Raw genomic sequence first — 19,320 nt, 5'->3', positions numbered from 1 at the left:
TCAACCTTGGGATCATCCTTGGCTTCCCACACCCCTCACCCCACATATGCAATCAGTCATCAGATCTTGTCAAGTCTACTTCCACACCATCTTTGGCATCTGTTCCCTTCTCAGGACTCTTGGCCATATGAAAATGGTCATCATCCTAGTTCACACCTTCTTCATTTATTACTTGGTTTATTGCCATAATCTCTTAATTAGTCTCTTCACCTATCCTCCAAATACCTACCGAGGGCAGCTAGGTGGCGCAGTGGATAAAAGCACCAGCCCTGGATTCAGGAGTACCTCAGTTCAAATCCGGCCTCAGACACTTGACACTTACTAGCTGTGTGACCCTGGGCAAGTCACTTAACCCCCATTGTCCCGCAAAAAACAAAACAAAAAAACCAAATACCTACCAAAGTTCTATTACTAAAGCTCAGGTCTAACAATGTCACTCCCCTATTCAATAAACTCTATGGACTCCCTATTGCCTTGAGGATCCAATATAAACTCTAGTTTTTGGAATTTAAAGCCCTTCAAAACCTGTCTCTACTCCCTTTCCAACTGTATTATACAATATTCCATACTTGACATTCTATCTCCTTGCCTTTGCATATAGGCAGTCTATTCTCAAAGCCTTGAATATACTCTCTCCTCACCTCTGCCTCTTACAAATCCTTTGATTCCTTTAACTCAAATGCTACCTTCTACATGAGGTCTTTCATAATATCACCAGCAATTAGTGTCTTCCTCTCAAAATTACCTTGTATTTAAGATAGATAGACCAACAGATTCTTACACATTTACATGTTATTTCCCCTGATTAATAGTAAGCATCTTGGAAGGAACTGTTTTTGCTTTGTATCTCCAGGGCCTGGTATTGTGCTCCTAACAGTACATGCTTTTTTTTTTTTTTACTCTGAGGCAATTGGGGTTAAGTGACATGCCCAGGGTCACACAGCTAGTAAGTGTTAAGTGTCCAAGGCCGGATTTGAACTCAGGTACTCCTGAATCCAGGGCTGGTGCTCTATCCACTGCGCCACCTAGCTGCCCCAATAAATACTTTTTGATCAATGTAAAGAAAAATTAGAGCTACAGAAAAGTGCAATTGGTTTTCTCTTTTTTTTTTTTTTTTTGAGATATTTTATTTTTTCCGTTACATGTAAAGATAGTTCTCAACTTTTGTTTATACATGCTTTACACTTTCAGATTTTTCTCCCTCCCTCCCTCCCCTCCCTCCCCCCTCCCCTAGACAGCAGGTAATCTGATATAGGTTATATCTATATATGTCTATACATATACATATAGATATATATATACACACACATATATATACACATAATAACATTAATCCTATTTCTGCATTAATCCTGTTACAAGAGAAAGAATCAGAGCAGTGATGCAAAACCTCAAAATAGAAAAAAAAACAACAGCACCCAAAACAAAAGAAATAATATGGTTCAATCAGCATCTATACTCCACAGTTCTTTCTTTCTTTTTTTTTCTTGGATTTGGAGATCCTCTTCTATCATGAGTTCCCTGGAACTCTTCTGTACCATTGCATTGGTGAGAAGAATATAGTCCATCACAGTAGGTCAACACTCAATGTTGATGATACTGTGTACAATGTTCTTCTGGTTCTGCTCATCTCACTCATCATCAGCTCACGTAAGACCCTCCAGGTTTCTCTGAACTCTTCCTGCTCATCATTTCTTACAGCACAATAGTATTCCATTGTATTCATATACCACAACTTGTCCAGCCATTCCCCAATTGATGGGCACCCCCTCAACTTCCAATTCCTTGCTACCACGTAAAGAGCAGCTATAAATATTTTTGTACATGTGGGTCCCTTTCCCCCTTCCATGATTTCTTTGGGCAAAAGACCTAAAAGTGGGATTGCTGGGTCAAAGGGTATGCACAGCTTTATCGCCCTTTGGGCATAATAATTGGTTTTCTCTTGATTCAGTAAGCTTCCCATTCCTGCAGCCTTCAAATAAGAGGCTGGAAGAGCATATGTCAAAGACTAGAATATTTATTCAGCCAGGAATTGGAGTAGATGGCCTTCTAAGCTATATTCAGAGAAGGAATCATAAATAAGTAGGACAGCTTTCAAAGTAATAGGTTCAGGGGCAGCTAGGTGGTGCAGTGGATAAAGCACCGGCCCTGGATTCAGGAAGACTTGAGCTCAAATCCGACCTCAGATACTTGACACTTACTAGCTGTGTGACCCTGGGCAAGTCACTTAACTCTCATTGCCCCACCAAAAAAAAAAAAACAACCCAAAACATCAAAAAACAAAAACAAAACCCCCCAAAAAACCCAAAGTAATAGGTTCTATGATTTTGTAGGGGTTGGGGAAGACTTCCTGTAGAAGACAGGATTTTAGTTGGATTGAAAGGAAGCCAGACAGGTCAGCAGTTGGAGCAGAGGACGGAGAGTATTTCAGGTATTGAGGATAAACAGAGAAAATGCCCAGAGAGCTGAAGTAGACAGAGAAACTGAAGTAGACAGAGGGAGGTAAAGTGACTTGCCCAGGGTCGCATAGCTAATAAGTGTCTGAGGGGGATTGGAGCTGAGGTTTTCAGACTCCAGGCCTAAAAGTCTGTCTACTGCACTACTCAGTTACACAGGTAGTGATCAGATTCTGCAGCAGCAGGGAACCTACTTATTCTGATTATATTATTGTTGATTTTCCTGATTCTGGGCAGGAGTAGGTTTGGTGGCTAATCCATAGAAATGGCATAAATCTGACCTATGGTACATTGCTAAGAGCAACATCCCCTAGCTGTCGAGCCTTTCTGACCTAGGGCTGCAGCCAGTTGACAGCTGTGAAGATTCTAAGCCACTAGACAATACAGTGGATAGAGCATTGGTATCAGAGTCAGGAAGACCTGAATTCAAATCCTACCTTAGTCATTTACTAGCTGTGTGACACTGGCAAGTCATTTAAACTCTCTGCCTCAGTATCCTCAACTGTAAGATGGACATAAAATTAGTACCTACAGCTTAGGGTTGTTGTGAGGGTCAAATGAAATAATATTTGTAAAATACTTAGCACAGTGCCTGACACATAGTAGGCGTGTAATAAATGTCTCTTTCCTGGGGTCCTAAAGATTGAGGAGACCTTTATAAAGCCTATGAAGGATCAGAGAGGGAACTCTGTTTTGGGGGGCTCCCATGGGACAGCCCCATGTAGGTGAAACCTCTCTACCTTTTTTCCTAATCTCAGGAATTAATTTATAGATCAGCTCTATAGAGTGTCTGAGGCTGGCAGGTTATTTCATCTGTAAAATGAGGGGATTGGACAAAATGACCTCTAAGGTCCCTAACACCTCTAAAATGATATTCTTATGATGCATGTGTTTGCTTGTGTGCAAATCTCTCCCAGGAAGCCAACGGTCCTTCGGATGGCTATGCTGCTGTGGCCCAAGCAGACAGGCTGAGTCAGGAACCAGAAAGCATCAGAAAGTGGAGAGAGGAGCAGAAGAAACGGCTGCAAGAGCTTGGTGAGTGTAGTGGGGAGCCATGTGGGGCCTGACTTCTTTGTCTGTCTCTGTGAGCAGCACTGAGGCCCTTGGAGAGAATGGGGTGGCAGGATATACTGGGTGGCTCTTCTATTCCCAGGCACAGTGACCTGTCCTGGGAAATTGGGGAAGGGTGGGAAACATGGGGAGGAGGGATTAGGAGAGGGAAGACAGACCTTAGCAGGTACTCTTTAGGTGCTCCCTACATTTAATTCCCTGTTTGAACCCCAGATGCTGCTTCTAAGGTGACTGAGCAAGAGTGGCGGGAGAAGGCAAAGAGGGACTTGGAAGAATGGAACGTGCGGCAGAACGAGCAGATGGAGAAAAACAAAGTCAGCAACAGGTATGAGGTACAAGAGGTATTTGGGGAGGGGGAGTAGGGGAGCAGGGGATGTTTAGGAGGACGAGGATTTGGAGAAGGCAAGGGGCTTATGGGACAAGGGACAGGTGGGCAGGGAGGTACTCAAAGCTGGTAGAAGGAGACGGGTTTGGGGGAGCAGGAGTATTTGGGAAAGTGGAAGCATTTGAGGAATTTGGGTAGGAGGGTGCAGGGGTATTTGGGAGGGCAAAGATTATTGGGATGGTGAATTGGGAGAGTAGAGGGTATTTAAGAGAGTGAGGGCAAGAGGAAAAAGAGTATTCAAGAGTGATGTGGAGGGGTGTGAGTGGGAGTACAGAATATATTTAGGAAGAGAGAATTCTGGGAGGATAAAAGGTATTTGGGAAGGCAGAGGCCAACCAAATAGGTGGCTCTCTGTCCTAATCAGAAGAACAGCCTTCCTGGCCCCTCACCACCACTCAACCATATTATAAGGGTATTACTTTTCTCTTTGAAGACACAGCTCTTTTCAGACATGCAGTTGTATACCCTTTCACTGCCCAGTAGGCAGTAGGCCCAGGGATCTGGCCCCTGCTAATTGCTAGAAATGGAAAAAAAAGTTCCTAAGAAGATAGTCTGGTTGTCTGATAGTCTCTGGAAGGCAAAAGCCCTGCCCTGTCTCAAAGCTGGGTACAGCCTAGGACCCTACTAGGCCAGGCTGAACCTGTGGGGAACTCAGGCACCTTGTTTGAGGGCTTTTTCTTTTATACCTATGCTGCTTCCAGAATTGCCTGCTTTGACACTAACTGAGACGAAAAGATTTGCTTTGAGAAATCTTCAGCCTTCCTTTCTTCTTTCCTTACTCCCTATTAGGAGCTATGTGTAGCCCTGATGCCTTCCCAAATGGGCCTGGTGCTTCTAACATCTCATGGGCTTTGGTACACACACTAATGTTGTCTTTCTTTCTCTTTAACCTTTTTGCCTGCCTCTCTTTCTTCTGTCATCCTGGCTTCCCCTGCCTAACCTTTCCCCTCAAGGATCGCTGACAAAGCATTCTACCAGCAACCAGATGCCGACATCATAGGTTACGTGTACGTGTCTTCTTTGCTTACCTGTCCCAAGAGAAGCTTGGGGTGGAAAGCAGTGTGTTGGGTGAGGCTGTCAGATGAATGATCCCCTGGCCATGGCTGGCTGATGGTTGCCTATGCCCCAGAGCCTGAAAGGCCAGAGAAACATTCTTGGGCTTAGTGTTTTTGGTTGGAGACAGTATGGGATGGCATAATCCTACTAGCAGCTGATGAAATCTAATAATAATAGGGATAGGGACTGTGCCAGTGATTTCACTGTCACAAGTAACTGCTCTGGGAGAAAACTCCTTTTAAGAATTTACTGTTGGCGGGGCAGCTAGGTGGCACAGTGGATAAAGCACTGGCCTTGGATTCAGGAGGACCTGAGTTCAAATCCAGCCTCAGACACTTGACATTTACTAGCTGTGTGACCTTGGGCAAGTCACTTAACCCTCATTGCCGTACAAAACAAAAACAAAAACAAAAACAAAACAAACAAAAAAAGAATTTACTGTTGGGGGCGGCTAGGTGGCACAGTGTATAAAGCACTGGCCCTGGATTCAGGAGGACCTGAGTTCAAATCCAGCCTCAGACACTTGAAACTTACTAGCCGTGTGACCTTGGGCAAGTCACTTAACCCTCATTGCCATACAAAACAAAAACAAAAACAAAAACAAAACAAACAAACAAAAAAAGAATTTACTGTTGGGGGCGGCTAGGTGGCACAGTGTATAAAGCACTGGCCCTGGATTCAGGAGGACCTGAGTTCAAATCCAGCCTCAGACACTTGAAACTTACTAGCCGTGTGACCTTGGGCAAGTCACTTAACCCTCATTGCCGTACAAAACAAAAACAAAAACAAAACAAACAAACAAAAAAAGAATTTACTGTTGGGGGCGGCTAGGTGGCACAGTGTATAAAGCACTGGCCCTGGATTCAGGAGTACCTGAGTTCAAATCTGGCCTCAGACATTTGACACTTACTAGCTGTATGACCCTGGGCAAGTCACTTAACCCCCATTGCCCTGCCAAAAAAAAAAAAGAGAATTTACTGTTGTTCAGTAGTTACTGACTCGTGACTCCATTTGGGATTTTCTTAGCAGAGATACTGGAGTGGTTTGCCATTTTCTTATCCAGCTCATTTTGCAGATGAGGAAACAGAGGCAAACAGGATCAAGTGATTTACCCAGGGTCACACAACTAATAAGGGTCTGGGGCCAGATTTGAACTCAGGTCCTCCTGACTCCAGGCCTGGCACTCTATCCACCGCATTACCTAGCTGCCCAAACAATTCAGGATGTCTACCAGTCCTACAGAGCTGCCTAGAGCATTGAGGGATTAAGTGACCTTCCCAGGGTCACAAAGTCAGTATTAATCAAGAAGTAGGAGTTGGGGCCAGGTCTTCCTGACTCTGGGGCCAGTTCTCTGTCCACTATACCACATTGCCTCGATGATGATGATGGTGGTGGTGGTGGTAATGATGACAAATGTTGATAATAGTTTCCATTTCTATAGTACTTTGAGGTTTATATAATGTCCCTGTGAGGCAAGTTGAAGTAATGTGACCCTCAGGTGACCCTAGGATGGAGGTAGGAGGGCTCTTTGACACAGCAAGATAACCCTGAGAGTCAAAGAGCATCCCCCTGGGAAACCCTGTGTGACCCTCTTGCTTGGGTTTAGAGGAGGAAAAAGCAAACTCTGGAGATGTTGACCTGAGTAGGGAGGGTCCATGATGGAGCACACCAAGACTCTTCTTGGTTCTGTTCTGTTCAATATTTTTATCAAGTACCTGGACAAAGGCAGGGATGAAATGCTTAACAAATCAGCAAATGACATAAAACTTGAAAGGATAGTTAATAGTCAATAATGATTTCTTAGATGCCTGTATATGCCATCAGGCAGGCACTGTGCTAAGCGCTGGAGACAGAAAGAAAGGCAAAAAACCATCCCTGTTCTTCAAATGGGGGAGATGCTAGGAAAACAGCTATGGCCAGAAAAATGATATACATAATACATAGGAAACAATGGGCACAGAGCTGGTGCTGGCATTAAGGGGGATTGAGAAAGGCTGGGACTTGAAGGATGCCAGGGAAATCAGAAGGTGCAGGTGAAGAGGGAGAAAATCCTAGACATGGGAGATGGACTTTCTTGTCCATAGCAAGGAAACTAGTGTCACAGGACTGCAGAGTACATGTATAAGAAGATTGGAAAGGTAAGAGGGGCACATTCTCTAGGGCTTTAAAAGCCAAACGAGGAATTTGATTTTTGTTCCTGGAGGTGATAGGGACCGACTGGAGTTTGTTGAGTTGGTGGGGTGGGGAGAGATGGCGGCTGGACATGGTCAGACCCGGGTTTTAGGTAGATCACTTTGACTTGGCTGAATGGAGTATGGATCAAAGGAGGGAGTCTTGTAGCAGGCAGACTAACCAGCAAGCTATTCCAGAGGTCCAGGTGTGAGGTGATGAGGGCCTGCACCCTAGGGTTGGTGGCAGTATCAGAGAAGAGAAAGAAGGGATACTATGTGAGAGATATCCCAAAGAAAATTGGATATGGGGGATGACAGAGAGTAAGGAGTCCAAGATGGCACCCAGGTTTCTAGCCTGGGTCACTGGAAGGATGTTGGTGCCTTCAGTGCTGATAGGTAAGTTAAGAAGAGGGGAAGATTGGGGAGTGAGGGGAAATAATGAATCCCATTTTGGACCTGTTGAGTTTAAAATTCCAGATGACATCCAGTTCAAGATGTCCAATAGGAGAGGTTAGGACCAGATGAGTAGATTTGGGAATTAAGGAACATGGATAGTATCTAGAATGAGGTAGATATGATAGTCCCACTGTCCACTTCAGTCAGATAGTGTTTGGAGTATTCTATCTAATTCTAAGTACTTAATTTTAGGAAGAATATTGATAAGTTGGAGCACATTGGGTGGGAAGGGCAGGGTACTAGGATGATGAGAAGATTGGAGAACAAAACATATAAGAATTAGGGCAGCTAGGTGGCACAGTGGATAGAGCACCAGCCCTGGATTCAGGAGGACCTGAGTTCAAATCCAGCCTCAGACACTTGACACTTACTACCTGTGTGACCCTGGGCAAGTCACTTAACCCCCATTGCCCCGCAAAAAAAAAAAAAAAAAAGAATTAGTTAAAGGAATTGAAGATATTTAACCTGGAGAAGGGGGGAAACATTATCACTGCCTTAAAATATTTGGAGGGCTATTATATGGCTATTACATGAAAATTTGTTCTGTTTAGTCTTGTCACAGAACCAGGATCTGTGGGTAGAAGCTGTAGGGAGGAAGACTTTAACTGGCTGTGAGGAAAAAATTCCTCTAATAAATAGAGCTTTCTAAAAGTGGAATTGACTGCCTGATGTTTCCCATCCCTGGTGGTCTTCAAAGGTGTGGTAATGAAGAGGTTCCTTTTCAGGTACACATTGGACTCAATGCCTTCTGAGGCCCCTTCTAGCCTTGAGATTCCAGGATTATATGAAATCAGTATTAAGGGATTTGGGACCAGAAGGCCTTCTCTCAGTTAAAGAAAGCAAAGCACCATCAAATGAGGATGTGATAAACTGGTAGAATAGATAATAGGCTTCAGTGAAAGAAAAAATGTTTTTCAGGATTTAGCGAAAACTTCCTGACAAGGAAAGCCAATCTCAGTATTTGTCTTCCTTTCTGGAGAAGTAGACCCACTCACTCCTTGCTGATGGGATAAATGGGCATGCTTTCCAGGCCCATTCTTATTTCATCTTCCAGATCATGAGCATCCTTTGTCTTATAGAGTGCTCTACAATTTCTAAAGGATGTTCACAAACTTTAGGTCCTAGCCAACAGTTTGTGAGGGAGGTAAGGCAGGAAAAATTTTCATCATTTTACAAATGGGGAAACTGACAAATAGAAATGATTTGCCCAGGCTCCCACAGCTAGCTAGGCAGGACATGAATCCAAATCTTTCCTAGGGCAGCTAGGTGGCACAGTGGATAGAGCACGGGCCCTGGAGTCAGGAAGGCCTGAGTTCAAATCCAGCCTCAGACACTTACTAGCTGTGTGACCCTAGGCAAGTCACGTAACCCCGATTGCCTCACACACAAAAACAAACAAACTCCCCCCCCCCCCAAATCTTTCCAACTCCCAGGCCTGACCTGGAAAGGTCACAAGATTTAGAGCTGTAGGGAAATCTTAGAACACAGAATGTCAGAACTGGAAGGGGCCTCAGAGATCAAATTATTCCATCTTTCTCCTTTTACCACTTAGGTAGTAAGTAAAAGATCTGTGATACACACTCAATTCTTCAGACTCTTTCTACTATACCTTGAGGCCTCATCTACCTGGTCCCATTCTTCTAGTAATATATTCAGATCTTCCTATGGTGCCTCCTCATATGATGGAGATGACCCTGGGCTGTCAGAGCCTATGGAAGATCAATACAAGCTCTGGGTACCAGCTGCAAAGTCTTAAAGAATGGGAGTGATGTATTGTATCTGTTATCCAAGGATAAGCGAACCAAAGTATGGAGAGCTGAATGTGGCAGACCATTAATAGATGCTGCTTGAGGGGGCAGCTAGGTGGCACAATGGATAAAGCCCCAGCCCTGGATTCAGGAGGACCTGAGTTCAAATCCGGCCTCAGACACTTGACACTTAACTAGCTGTGTGACTCTGGGCAAGTCACTTATCCCTCGTTGCCCTGCCCCCCCCCCAAAAAAGTGCTGCTTGAATTGAATTTAATTGAGAGCCTCATCACCAGGATGTTGGCCATTGAGTGGTTTTTTCAACTCAGAAACTCATGAACTGGTGGAACCATCTGTGTGAAGTAGTTGCTATTTGTATAGGTGGATGTAGTACTCACACTGATGAAATCCTTAAGTATTTAAGAAAACTCAACTTTTTCTGAATGAAATGTTTTTGTGGTTGAACCAACTTTCCCTTAGTGTTGGGAGTTCCATGGAAACTGAAAAGGGGTCTTCCTAGCACTCTCTTTGTCCAAAATAGAACAAAGCATAGAGGACTAAATAATACAGGAAGTTCTAAAACTTTAGACGAATGGACCAATAACTGGAGAATTCAGTGGCATTCAACAAGCATTTATTAAGTGCCTGAACAAACACTGTGTTAGATGCTGGGATAGAAAGACAAGACAAAATCATTAGACTTCAAGTATCTATGGGGGTGGGGAGGAAAGGGAGAAAACAACATGTACACAGTTAATACAAATATATATATATATATATATATATATATATATATATATATATATATATATATATACAGAGAGAGAGAGATAGTATGTGTATACATACGCACACATTTATTTGTTGTTCATTTGTCTCTTTGCTTTTGTGGGGACATGGTGGGGTACAATAGAACAGGGGTTCCAAAAGGCACAATGGAAACAGTAGGCAAGAATAGGATTAGCGACACTAGAGGGATGGAATTGATCTGAATGGGTATTAGGAAACTGGGAGGGCTGGTCAGGGGAGGGACCTTTGGCCAAAACAGTATACAATTCACAGGAATTCTTTATAGCAGAAAGCCCCCCCCCCTCGAAATCCCAGAATGGAAACAACCATATAGAGCATTCAGCCTAGCCCTCACCAGAATCATGTATCCACTCCTTGTAGTACTGTCCTGAGAAGTGGTCATCTAGCCTAGCTTGATGATATCCAGTAACAAAGGATCTATCATTTCCTGTAACAGCTCCTTCCATTTCTAGATTGCAAATTTTAGGATAGAAATATCAGTTGAAAAAGGAAACTGACCTTACCCATCTGGAAATAGGATCAGATACCAGTGTAGGGACACACAACAACATGGAGTCAGAGGCCCTGGGTTTGAATAATAGCTCTTCCATTTACTAGCTCTGTGACCATGGACCATTTTATGGACCCCAGTTTCCTTGTATGTAAAATGAGCGAGTTGGAAGAGATGATCTACGAGATCCTTTCTGGCTCTAACATTTTTGATTTTGTGATTCTATGACTAAGTTAAGATGATTTTACATGCTCTGGAGCAAGTCATGAATGATACCTGTGTCTGTCCTTCCTGCAGAGCATCAGAAGAGGCCTTCCTGAAGGAGTCTAAGGAAGAAGTACCTGGCACAGAGTGGGAGAAGGTGGCCCAGCTGTGTGACTTCAACCCTAAGAGCAGCAGGCAGTGCAAGGATGTATCCCGCATGCGTTCTGTGCTCATCTCCCTCAAACAAACCCCACTGTCCCGCTAGGCAGCCATCCAGGGTTACCAAAGAGCAGAGGGTGAGGAAGAAGAGAGAAGGAGGGAAGGAGAAGCAGATTTGCTTGTTCTGGAAACCACTCTTCCAATACCCACAGCACAAGATGTTTAGTCAGTTCTCCCCAATACTTTGGGGCAAAGGGAGTCCCCTCCCTGGCCTCTTCCTTCCTTCTCAAAACCACCTCCTTAGGTGTCACATCCACCGTTGTTTTGCCACATCATGACCACTGAGTCCCACGGGTCTTTTACTTTTCTTGGCTTAAAGGTTGTGTTGTTAACTCTTTTGACACTTATTTATTATCATTCTTGTATCTTTGGAAGCTACAGTCTACGTTGGGCTGCCATTTGTATTAGTTCCCAACCTACTACCCATGTGTCCTTTGCAAAATTCTTTCCTTTCTCAAGGCTTCAGTTTACTCATCTGTAAGACAAGGGTGTTTCACTAGATGACCTCATGGTCATTTCTTGCTTTATTGTATTAGTCTTGCCTAGCTCCATGACCTTCAAGGACAGTAGAATCTGAGAGCACATGCCATTTAAAATCTGTGGAACCCCTAAATAGAGCATTCTCCAGCCTTTGCTGGTATCCCCAGACATCTGCTGTCTCCAGTTTTCCTGTAAGTGTCTCAATGGTCAGAGGCCATTCTAATGGAAAGCTGGATAGTGTCTGAAAGTAACTCTTTCAGACCCATCTTGTGACAGTGGAGAAATAATCAGCCATGGTGGGGTGAGAAATCAGTTAATCCATCAATCAACCAATGAGCATTAATTGCCTACTGTGTGTCAGACACTGTTAGGTAGTGAGGATAGAAGTCAGACAGTCTTTGCCTACAAAGAATTTATACTCCTTTAGAGGGATAAGACATATTCGCAGATAAGCAAACATAGGATGTATACAAAATAAATGCAAAATTACTTCAAGACTGGGGTGAAAATGAAGTAGAATAAATTGAAATGAGATTTCAAGGGAGAGAAGGAGTGGAAGAGACAAGCCTAGGATGTTCTATTGGTTTACTCTGGAGCTTAGCTGAAAAGAAAGGGTGGTCCTAGTCCCACAAAAATTTTTGAGCAATTACAAGTCCTACCAACTTGACTTAGAACTGCCTCCCCTAGACCTCCCAGAAAAGTCATGATTTAGAAAACTAAAATGTCTTTGGATAGAAAGATACAATGAGGGGGCAGCTAGGTAGGGCAGTGGATAAAGCACTGGCCCTGGATTCAGGAGTACCTGAGTTCAAATCCAACCTCAGACACTTGACACTTACTAGCTGTGTGACCCTGGGCAAGTCACTTAACCCCCACTGCCCCACCCCACCCCCCAAAAAAAAAGAAAGAAAGAAAGATACAATGATACAATAGAAAGCTACAATGATCAATGCTGGACACTTTCTAGATGTCAATGTATACATACCACTTCCCCCACACCCCATTACATTGTCCATACCTTAAAGCCCTTTCCTTCATGAGAAGCAAGGAAAAACATCCTTTTTTTTTTTTTCCTGACAGCGTAGCCTATGTTTGGGTTAAGGTGTCTATTCTGGACTTGATATTTTCTGTTCATTTACCATTGTCCATTGGCCAGTCCCCAGCTGGGTGACAGTACCAGCTTCCTCAACAATGGGCATCCTTGCCTTTTCCCTGGCCATAATCCCAGTCTTTTTTTTTTTTTTTAGTGAGGCAATTGGGGTTAAGTGACTTGCCCAGGGTCACACAGCTAGTAAATGTTGTGTCTGAGGCCGGATTTGAACTCAGGTATTCCTGATTCCAGGGCCAGTGCACCACCTAGCTGCCCCAATCCCAGCCTTCTTGATAAGAGCCCAGGTCTCTTGCCTGAGCAGAATCTCAGTCTGTCTTAGTCATAGCTCCACCCTTCTCCTTGGTTAACCAATCAATCAATAAGCATTTATTATGCACCTATGTGAACCAGGCATTGTGCTAGGTGTTGGAGATACAAAGAAAAGATGGTTCATGCCCTCAAAGAGCTTATAGCCTACCAGGGTGACAGCATGTTCACACACACACACACACACACACACACACACACACACACACACACACACACAATACAGGATATACACAAAATTAATACAAAGTGATCATGGAGCACTAACAAGGAGAACCAGGAAGATCCTTGGCAAAGGTGACACTTTGAGCTGAGCCTTGAAGAGTGCCAGAGGTTCTGAGAGGAGGGAGGGAATTCTCTTCATGGGGTACAGCCTGTGCAAAAGCTCATGGGTTGGAAATAGGTCTTGTACCAGTAGGCCAGTTTGGCTGGAATAGAGATTATTTGCAGAGAGGTAATGTATAATCAGCTTCAATTCATTTCACCAGATGTTTTTAAAAGCACCTGCTGTGTGCAAAACTGGTTCAAGTTGGAGAGATTTGAAGGATGTGTGGAGCTGACATTTTAGGAGGATAGAACACATATATAGACAGCAAGAATTCATGACATTTAGTGTATAGGAGTAAGCAGGAAGGTCATTAACCAGGGGTTCAGGGACAGCTTCCTGAAAGGGCCAGCATAGAACTTAGTACTTTTACAAAATCAAGTTTTCTAGATGTCTCTCAGTTAAGCAGATGAAAGATGAGCTGTAGGTGTAGGAGATAGTCACAGTGCTCAACACATCTCTCATTCACAGTTCCTTAGACACAGAGGTGAACATCATCTCCTTTTTTTTCTGAACTCTAAGAGGTTTTCTTTGAACATTCAGAAACCCTGATTTCCAGACTTTGGGGATCAATGCCAGGCAGATTATCCTCATATATAAGCTGATGCATGACTGAGCTTTGAAGGCTGAACTGCACTTGAAGAGTCATCTTTAGGGGCAGTCCTTTCCCTCCAAGACTGGCCTTTAGTGTTTGGTAATTTTCTGGTGCTCAAAGGTTTCTCTCATCCAGTTCTACCCAGCCACATCCTTGCTAGATGAAATGTCGTCCACCATCAAGAATTTAGGGAATTGGTACTAAATGGTCATGGGCAGCTGTCAGAAAATTCTAAAGAAAACTCATTCAGGCCTTAGCTTCCATCCTTGTCTCCCTTTTATTAGCTTGATATAAAAAAGCAGTATCTTGTGCAGCTTCTGGGTCAGAATGGGTAGAAACAATCATAGAGACAGGCAATTTCAATGAGTTCTATCATTTCCTGGATTTTGTCTCTGTGTCTATTTCAAATCTATTAAAAATAAATTGAGGGGCAGATAGGTGGCGCAGTGGATAGAGCACCGGCCCTGGAGTCAAGAGTACCTGAGTTCAAGTCCGGCCTCAGACACTTAATACTTACTAGCTGTGTGACCCTGGGCAAGTCACTTAACCCCAAGTGCCTCACTAAAAATAAATAAATAAATAAATAAATAAATAAATTGAAGCCACAGAAAGAAAAAAGTATTTCCCCAAATACAAGGCCAATCAACATTAAGGGCCTACTATGTGTCAGGTTTTGTGCTAAGAGCTAGGGATACAAAAAGAGGCAAAAGGTAGTCCCTGCCCCCAAGGAGTTCACAGTCTAATCAGGGAGACAACATACAAACACATATATACAAAGAAGCTATGAACTGGATAAATAGGAAACAATTAACAGAGGGAAGCCACTAAAATTAAGAGGGGTAGGGAAAAGCTTCCTGTAAAAGATGAGATTTTAGTTGGGACTTAAAGACAGAGAAGCTGGCAGGACTGAGGGGGCAACCAGAGACAATGCCCAGAGCTAAGAGATGGAGTGACTTGCTTGTGGTTCAATCAGGAGGCCAGGTGATTCTTCTATGTTTATCCTCACTGAGTACTTGGTTGTGGCTGTCCCTCCACCCAATTCTGATCTCCCTGGTGCTCAGCAGATAGATAGATGTGAAGACTAGCAAAGCCCAGATAAAAAACGGCCAGGTATTACAAAGGCTTAGAGGTGGGGGCTTAAGCCAGGTTAGAGGTCAGATGATAATCATGCATATTTATAGAAAACTTTGATTTATTCCTTCTACATTCACTGAGCACATGCCACATGCAGAATCTTATCCACAGGGTTGGTATTATAGTTTGGATAACTCATAATCCAGCACCTTGTGGATTCTAGTAAGAGGAAAAGACAGAAACAGACAACTGTAATAGTCTTACACGACAAGTGCAATAGTCTTACATGACAGAGTGCTATATAAAGTCCCCAGGAAGTCATTTACCTGACATGACTCAGGAGACTTGAGGTGGCATTTGATTTGTGCTTTATGATTACAAAGCACACTACATGCATGATCTCATCTGATTCTCGCAGGATCTCAGAAGGTAGGCAGTGCAAGTGTCATTGCCCTCATTTTATAGGTGAGCAAACTGAGGCCCAGAAAAGGGAAGTGAATGGCCCAAGATCACACAGCTCCTAAGTAGCAGAGCTGGAACTTTAACCCAGGTCTTGAGAAAAGTGCTTTATAAGCTGCAAGGTCATATATAAATGTGAGTTAATATTATTGTGCTGATTCCAAGTCTGATGTTCTTTGTACCTGACCATGCTCTCTTTGGGACTGCTGATTCCTGGGGTTGGGGTGGGGTAATAGAAGCAACTAAGGAAAGCTGATTTCAAAGTCATCCTTATTTTTCCATTCTTCAAGAACAATGATATTCCACTCTACAATCCTCTCTAAAATCCTCCCTGCTTTGTAAGATCAAAGCACCTGGAAAATGTTTTCACCTACTGCTATGCCTCCCTCATTTCTGCTGTGCAGCTACTTCACCAATCTGTATGCAGTAACAACATACTGCTTAAATACACCTTTCTTACAATCCTGTGAGAGAGGCAATATAAGTATTACACCATTTTTCAGAAGAAACATAGGCTTAGAAAGGTCAAGTGACTTGTTCATGGTTGTATAGCTGATATCGGTGCCAGGATTCAAACTCAGCTCCTTGTCTTCTAGTGCAGAGCTCTTTTTCCTATACTATGCAATTTCAGAAAAATCACAGGATTTGAGACTAAGGAGGAACTTAGGTGTCACTTTGTCCAGCTTCCCATCTACTGCCAGAATCCCTCTATAAATATTTACCAAACTCTCCTATTTTCCCTTTTGAACAGCAATAGCAGCTGTTAGAGAATTCTGAGGGAAAGTCATCCAGGGTCCAGCTTCCCTCCTTGTCTACCTTCTACTATCCTGATATAAATAAGTATTATCTTGTGCAGCTTTTAACTGGTTCTGAAGCATATTTACAAGAAGGAAAGAGAGGGGCAGCTAGGTGGTGCAATGGAAAGTCCCAGCCCTCAATTCAGGAGGACCTGAGTTCAAATCCAGCCTCAGGCACTTGACACTTGCTAGCTGTGTGCCCTGAAAAAAAAAAAAGGAGAAACAAGCTAGTTTCAAGAGGGAAAACCTTCTCTTTAGATGTTTATTAATATAGACTGAATCATCTTTATTTCTTAGCACTTCATGAGTTACCCTGGCCAAAAAAAATCATTTTGGTGGCCAATCTTTAAAGAATGAACCTCTTGGGGCTTACCTAGGCCAGACCTCATGACAGGCATCCACTAAAAACCTTCTCTTACTTGAACCTGAAAATAGCCTGGTGAGGGAAGTGGGACAAGAATTATTATCCATACTCATTTTACAGATGAGGAAATGGGAGCTCAGAAAGGTTAATTGGTTTCCATTAAGTCAGAAAGCTACCTAGTGGTAGACTCAGGACCGGAATCCAATTCTCTTACCTGAAAAACTTCAGAAAGCTTTGAGATGAAGTTCTCCCAGAGAAAAGTATCACCGTTCTTCAGGTGGATGCTCTGGACAAAATTCCTTCCCTGGACCTCTTTTGGTAGGTTTATAGATTTAAAGCTGAAAAGGACCTCAGAAGTCATCTACTTTAGCATTTTACAGTTGGGAAAAACTGAGGTCCAGAGGATTTTAGATGACTTATGTAGAGGAACAAGGATAGTGAGCAAAACTGGGTTTTAAATCTAAGTTCTCCCACTCTAAATCCACTGCCCCATTCATTGGACCACCACTCTCCATTTGTAAAACAAGGAAACACAACTAAACGTGTCTCAAGTTCTGATCTAGCGCTGACATACTGTCCTTCTATTATACAATCAGACCAAACATAATTCAGAATACTGAGGTTAAGGTTAAATTCATAGAGCTCTGTTAATCAGTACATGGTGCAGAAAAAGAATGTTGCACTTGGGACTAAGCTTGAGATTGCTATTCTGATACTTATCCTTCAACTTCTCTGTGACTTAGCTTTCTCATCTGTAAAATGGAGATATTTGTACTATTTACTCTGCAGGCCAGTTGTGAGAAAAGTATACTGTAAGTATTCAAGGAGTGTGAGAATTTTATTTATTATATATCTATTAGCTACTGCAGGGATAATACAATGAGGACTGTCTGGGAGGAGCAGGAAAAGGGTTGGCAAAAAAAAAAATCAAGACAAGTTCTGTTCTCAAATCCAGACTCATTTCATTCTTTAATGAAAAAATCCATTACATTATCAACAGTTCTGTCTGAGAGAAACACAGGATTCACTCAGTACCATTAGATATGGTTCCAACATGGGGCCAAGAAATTCTTCTAATCCATCTCTGGAAAGCTGCTTCAATCTCTTGCAAATGGTCACTGACTCTTTCAAGTAATGAGGCCATCGGTCTCAGTGAGGCCCTGGTGATTTCATGGCCGAGACTGCCAAGCCCCCCAGAATGGCCATCACTGTAAAGCCCTGAGCAAAGATCCTGGTTCGCATCATCATCTGCGATCTCTGGCTGTTACCCCGATGAAAGCAGTAGAGTCCATAAGACAGAGCTCCAGCTGTGGCCAGACAACCTGAAGGGGAACAAGCCAGGTGGAAAGTTCAACATCAATCCAAATAGTCAACCAACATGTACTTATTAAAAAACTATACCGTGTGCCAGGTGTAGTGCTAGAGATACAATGATAAAAAAGACATAATTCTTGCTTTCAAGGAGCTTAAATTCTATATAGAGAAAGATAACGAGGTCTTTTTAAGACCTAAGGCGCTTTCTCTCCTCTCTATACTCAGTTCTGAATCAGAGATGAGTCTATGGCCCCAAAAGATTAAAATCGGGAGCAGCTAGGTGGCACAGTGCATAAAGCACCGGCCCTGGTTTCAGGACGACCTGAGTTCAAATCCGACCTCATGACACATGACACTAGCTGTGTGACCTTGGGAAAGTCACTTAACCCTCCACTGCCCCCCACCCCCGCAAAAAAAGGCTTACAATCTGTTGAGGACGGGACAAGGGAGAGGGAATAATTATATACAAGTAACTGATACAAGTAAAGAATAGAAGGCTAGACAAGTTATGAAGCATGCATGGGACAGGCTATATGAGGACTGTCTGGGAGAAGCAGGAAAAGGGCTGGCAAAAAAAAATTCAAGACAAGTTCTGTTCAAATCTCTAATTCCTCTCCCGCCCCCACACTCCTTTAGTTGTCCCAGCCTTGTTTCCTAGGCCTATTCACCCCAGGTTACGACGTTCCCTTCCAGGCATGCCATGTGCTATGCTCTTAAATGGACAGATCCCCAGCATGGGCAGACCCCTCCCCTGGCTACAGGCCTCTTTTCGGTCTCGGTGTCTCTCCAATTTAGCCCAACAAGCATCTACCAGGAGCCTTTATTATTCCAGCCTTGGAGCCGGGCGCCGGGGATGCAAAGACAGAATCGGGTGGGGGGAAGGAGCACCTGCCACACAAAGTTAGTGAATTCCAGGGAGGCGGGGATGGGGAAGGGTTTGGAGAGACAGAAATGGCGCCTGGGTGACCTTGGGGGTCCTCTCGCTCCAACACGAGCTCCCCGCTCGGATTTCTGCCCCCTCGCCTTGCCCCCTTCTTGGTCCTGGTTCCCCAGTCCCGCCCCCCTCGTACCCCCTCACCTATGGGCACCACCGGGTTCTCGCGGACCTTGCGTATAAATTTGGCTCTGACGGTCTCATCCCGCACACGGTGCGTACTGGGGGTGAAACCTTCAATGACTGGGGGCTGCGCGGGGTCAAAGGCCACCTCCGAGGCCACCGAACCAGGAGATGACATCGCAGCGGACGCTGACCCCTTGGCCCGAGGAGCCCTTCAAACTCAGTCTGTCTTGCCCGCCCCTTCCTCTTCCACCGCAGAAAGCTTATGGTCAAATCGCCGTTGGAGAAGGAGCTAGATATGCGCCCTCCTCGGCACATGCGCAATAGAAGGTTTCGGGCTGAGTCCCATTCTCGGGGAGGACGATCTTTCCC

At 43.8% G+C, this 19,320-nt stretch overlaps 2 protein-coding genes across 3 annotated transcripts in view; one reads left to right on the top strand and one right to left on the bottom strand.

Moving 5' to 3' along the window:
- The window catches only part of CLTB (clathrin light chain B), a 36,330-nt gene extending 24,932 nt beyond the window's left edge, over positions 1 to 11,398 (top strand). The window contains exons 3-6 of one of the 2 annotated variants that reach the window (XM_043988085.1): positions 3,374 to 3,491; positions 3,741 to 3,852; positions 4,866 to 4,919; positions 10,941 to 11,398. In XM_043988085.1, the coding sequence (XP_043844020.1) occupies positions 3,374 to 3,491; positions 3,741 to 3,852; positions 4,866 to 4,919; positions 10,941 to 11,112 (456 nt within the window). In that variant the 3' untranslated portion in view covers positions 11,113 to 11,398. The remainder of the gene's footprint in view (positions 1 to 3,373; positions 3,492 to 3,740; positions 3,853 to 4,865; positions 4,920 to 10,940) is intronic. The other variant, XM_043988086.1, reaches the window with a different exon arrangement.
- Positions 11,399 to 17,517: 6,119 nt separating this feature from the next.
- Positions 17,518 to 19,272, bottom strand: HIGD2A (HIG1 hypoxia inducible domain family member 2A). The gene is made up of 2 exons (XM_043987291.1): positions 18,970 to 19,272; positions 17,518 to 17,899 (listed from the first exon to the last, which is right to left on the bottom strand). The coding sequence occupies exons 1-2, from the start codon at positions 19,124 to 19,126 to the stop codon at positions 17,727 to 17,729; spliced, it is 330 nt and encodes a 109-aa protein (XP_043843226.1). The 5' UTR covers positions 19,127 to 19,272; the 3' UTR covers positions 17,518 to 17,726.
- Between the last annotated feature and the right edge of the window lie 48 nt (positions 19,273 to 19,320).

The sequence above is a fragment of the Dromiciops gliroides genome, chromosome 2, assembly GCF_019393635.1.
Source record: "Dromiciops gliroides isolate mDroGli1 chromosome 2, mDroGli1.pri, whole genome shotgun sequence".
NCBI lineage: Eukaryota > Metazoa > Chordata > Mammalia > Microbiotheria > Microbiotheriidae > Dromiciops > Dromiciops gliroides.
The sequence above is the reverse complement of the archived record's forward strand: the minus strand, read 5'-3'. Positions and strand labels throughout refer to the sequence as shown.

Excerpts from the sequence above, each read along its gene's own strand:
- HIGD2A (XM_043987291.1), bottom strand. The coding sequence starts at position 19,126 with ATGTCATCTCCTGGTTCGGTGGCCTCGGAGGTGGCCTTTGACCCCGCG. Across the intron at positions 17,900-18,969 it reads GAACCCGGTGGTGCCCATAG|GTTGTCTGGCCACAGCTGGA; the intron begins GTGAGGGGGTAC and ends GTTCCCCTTCAG.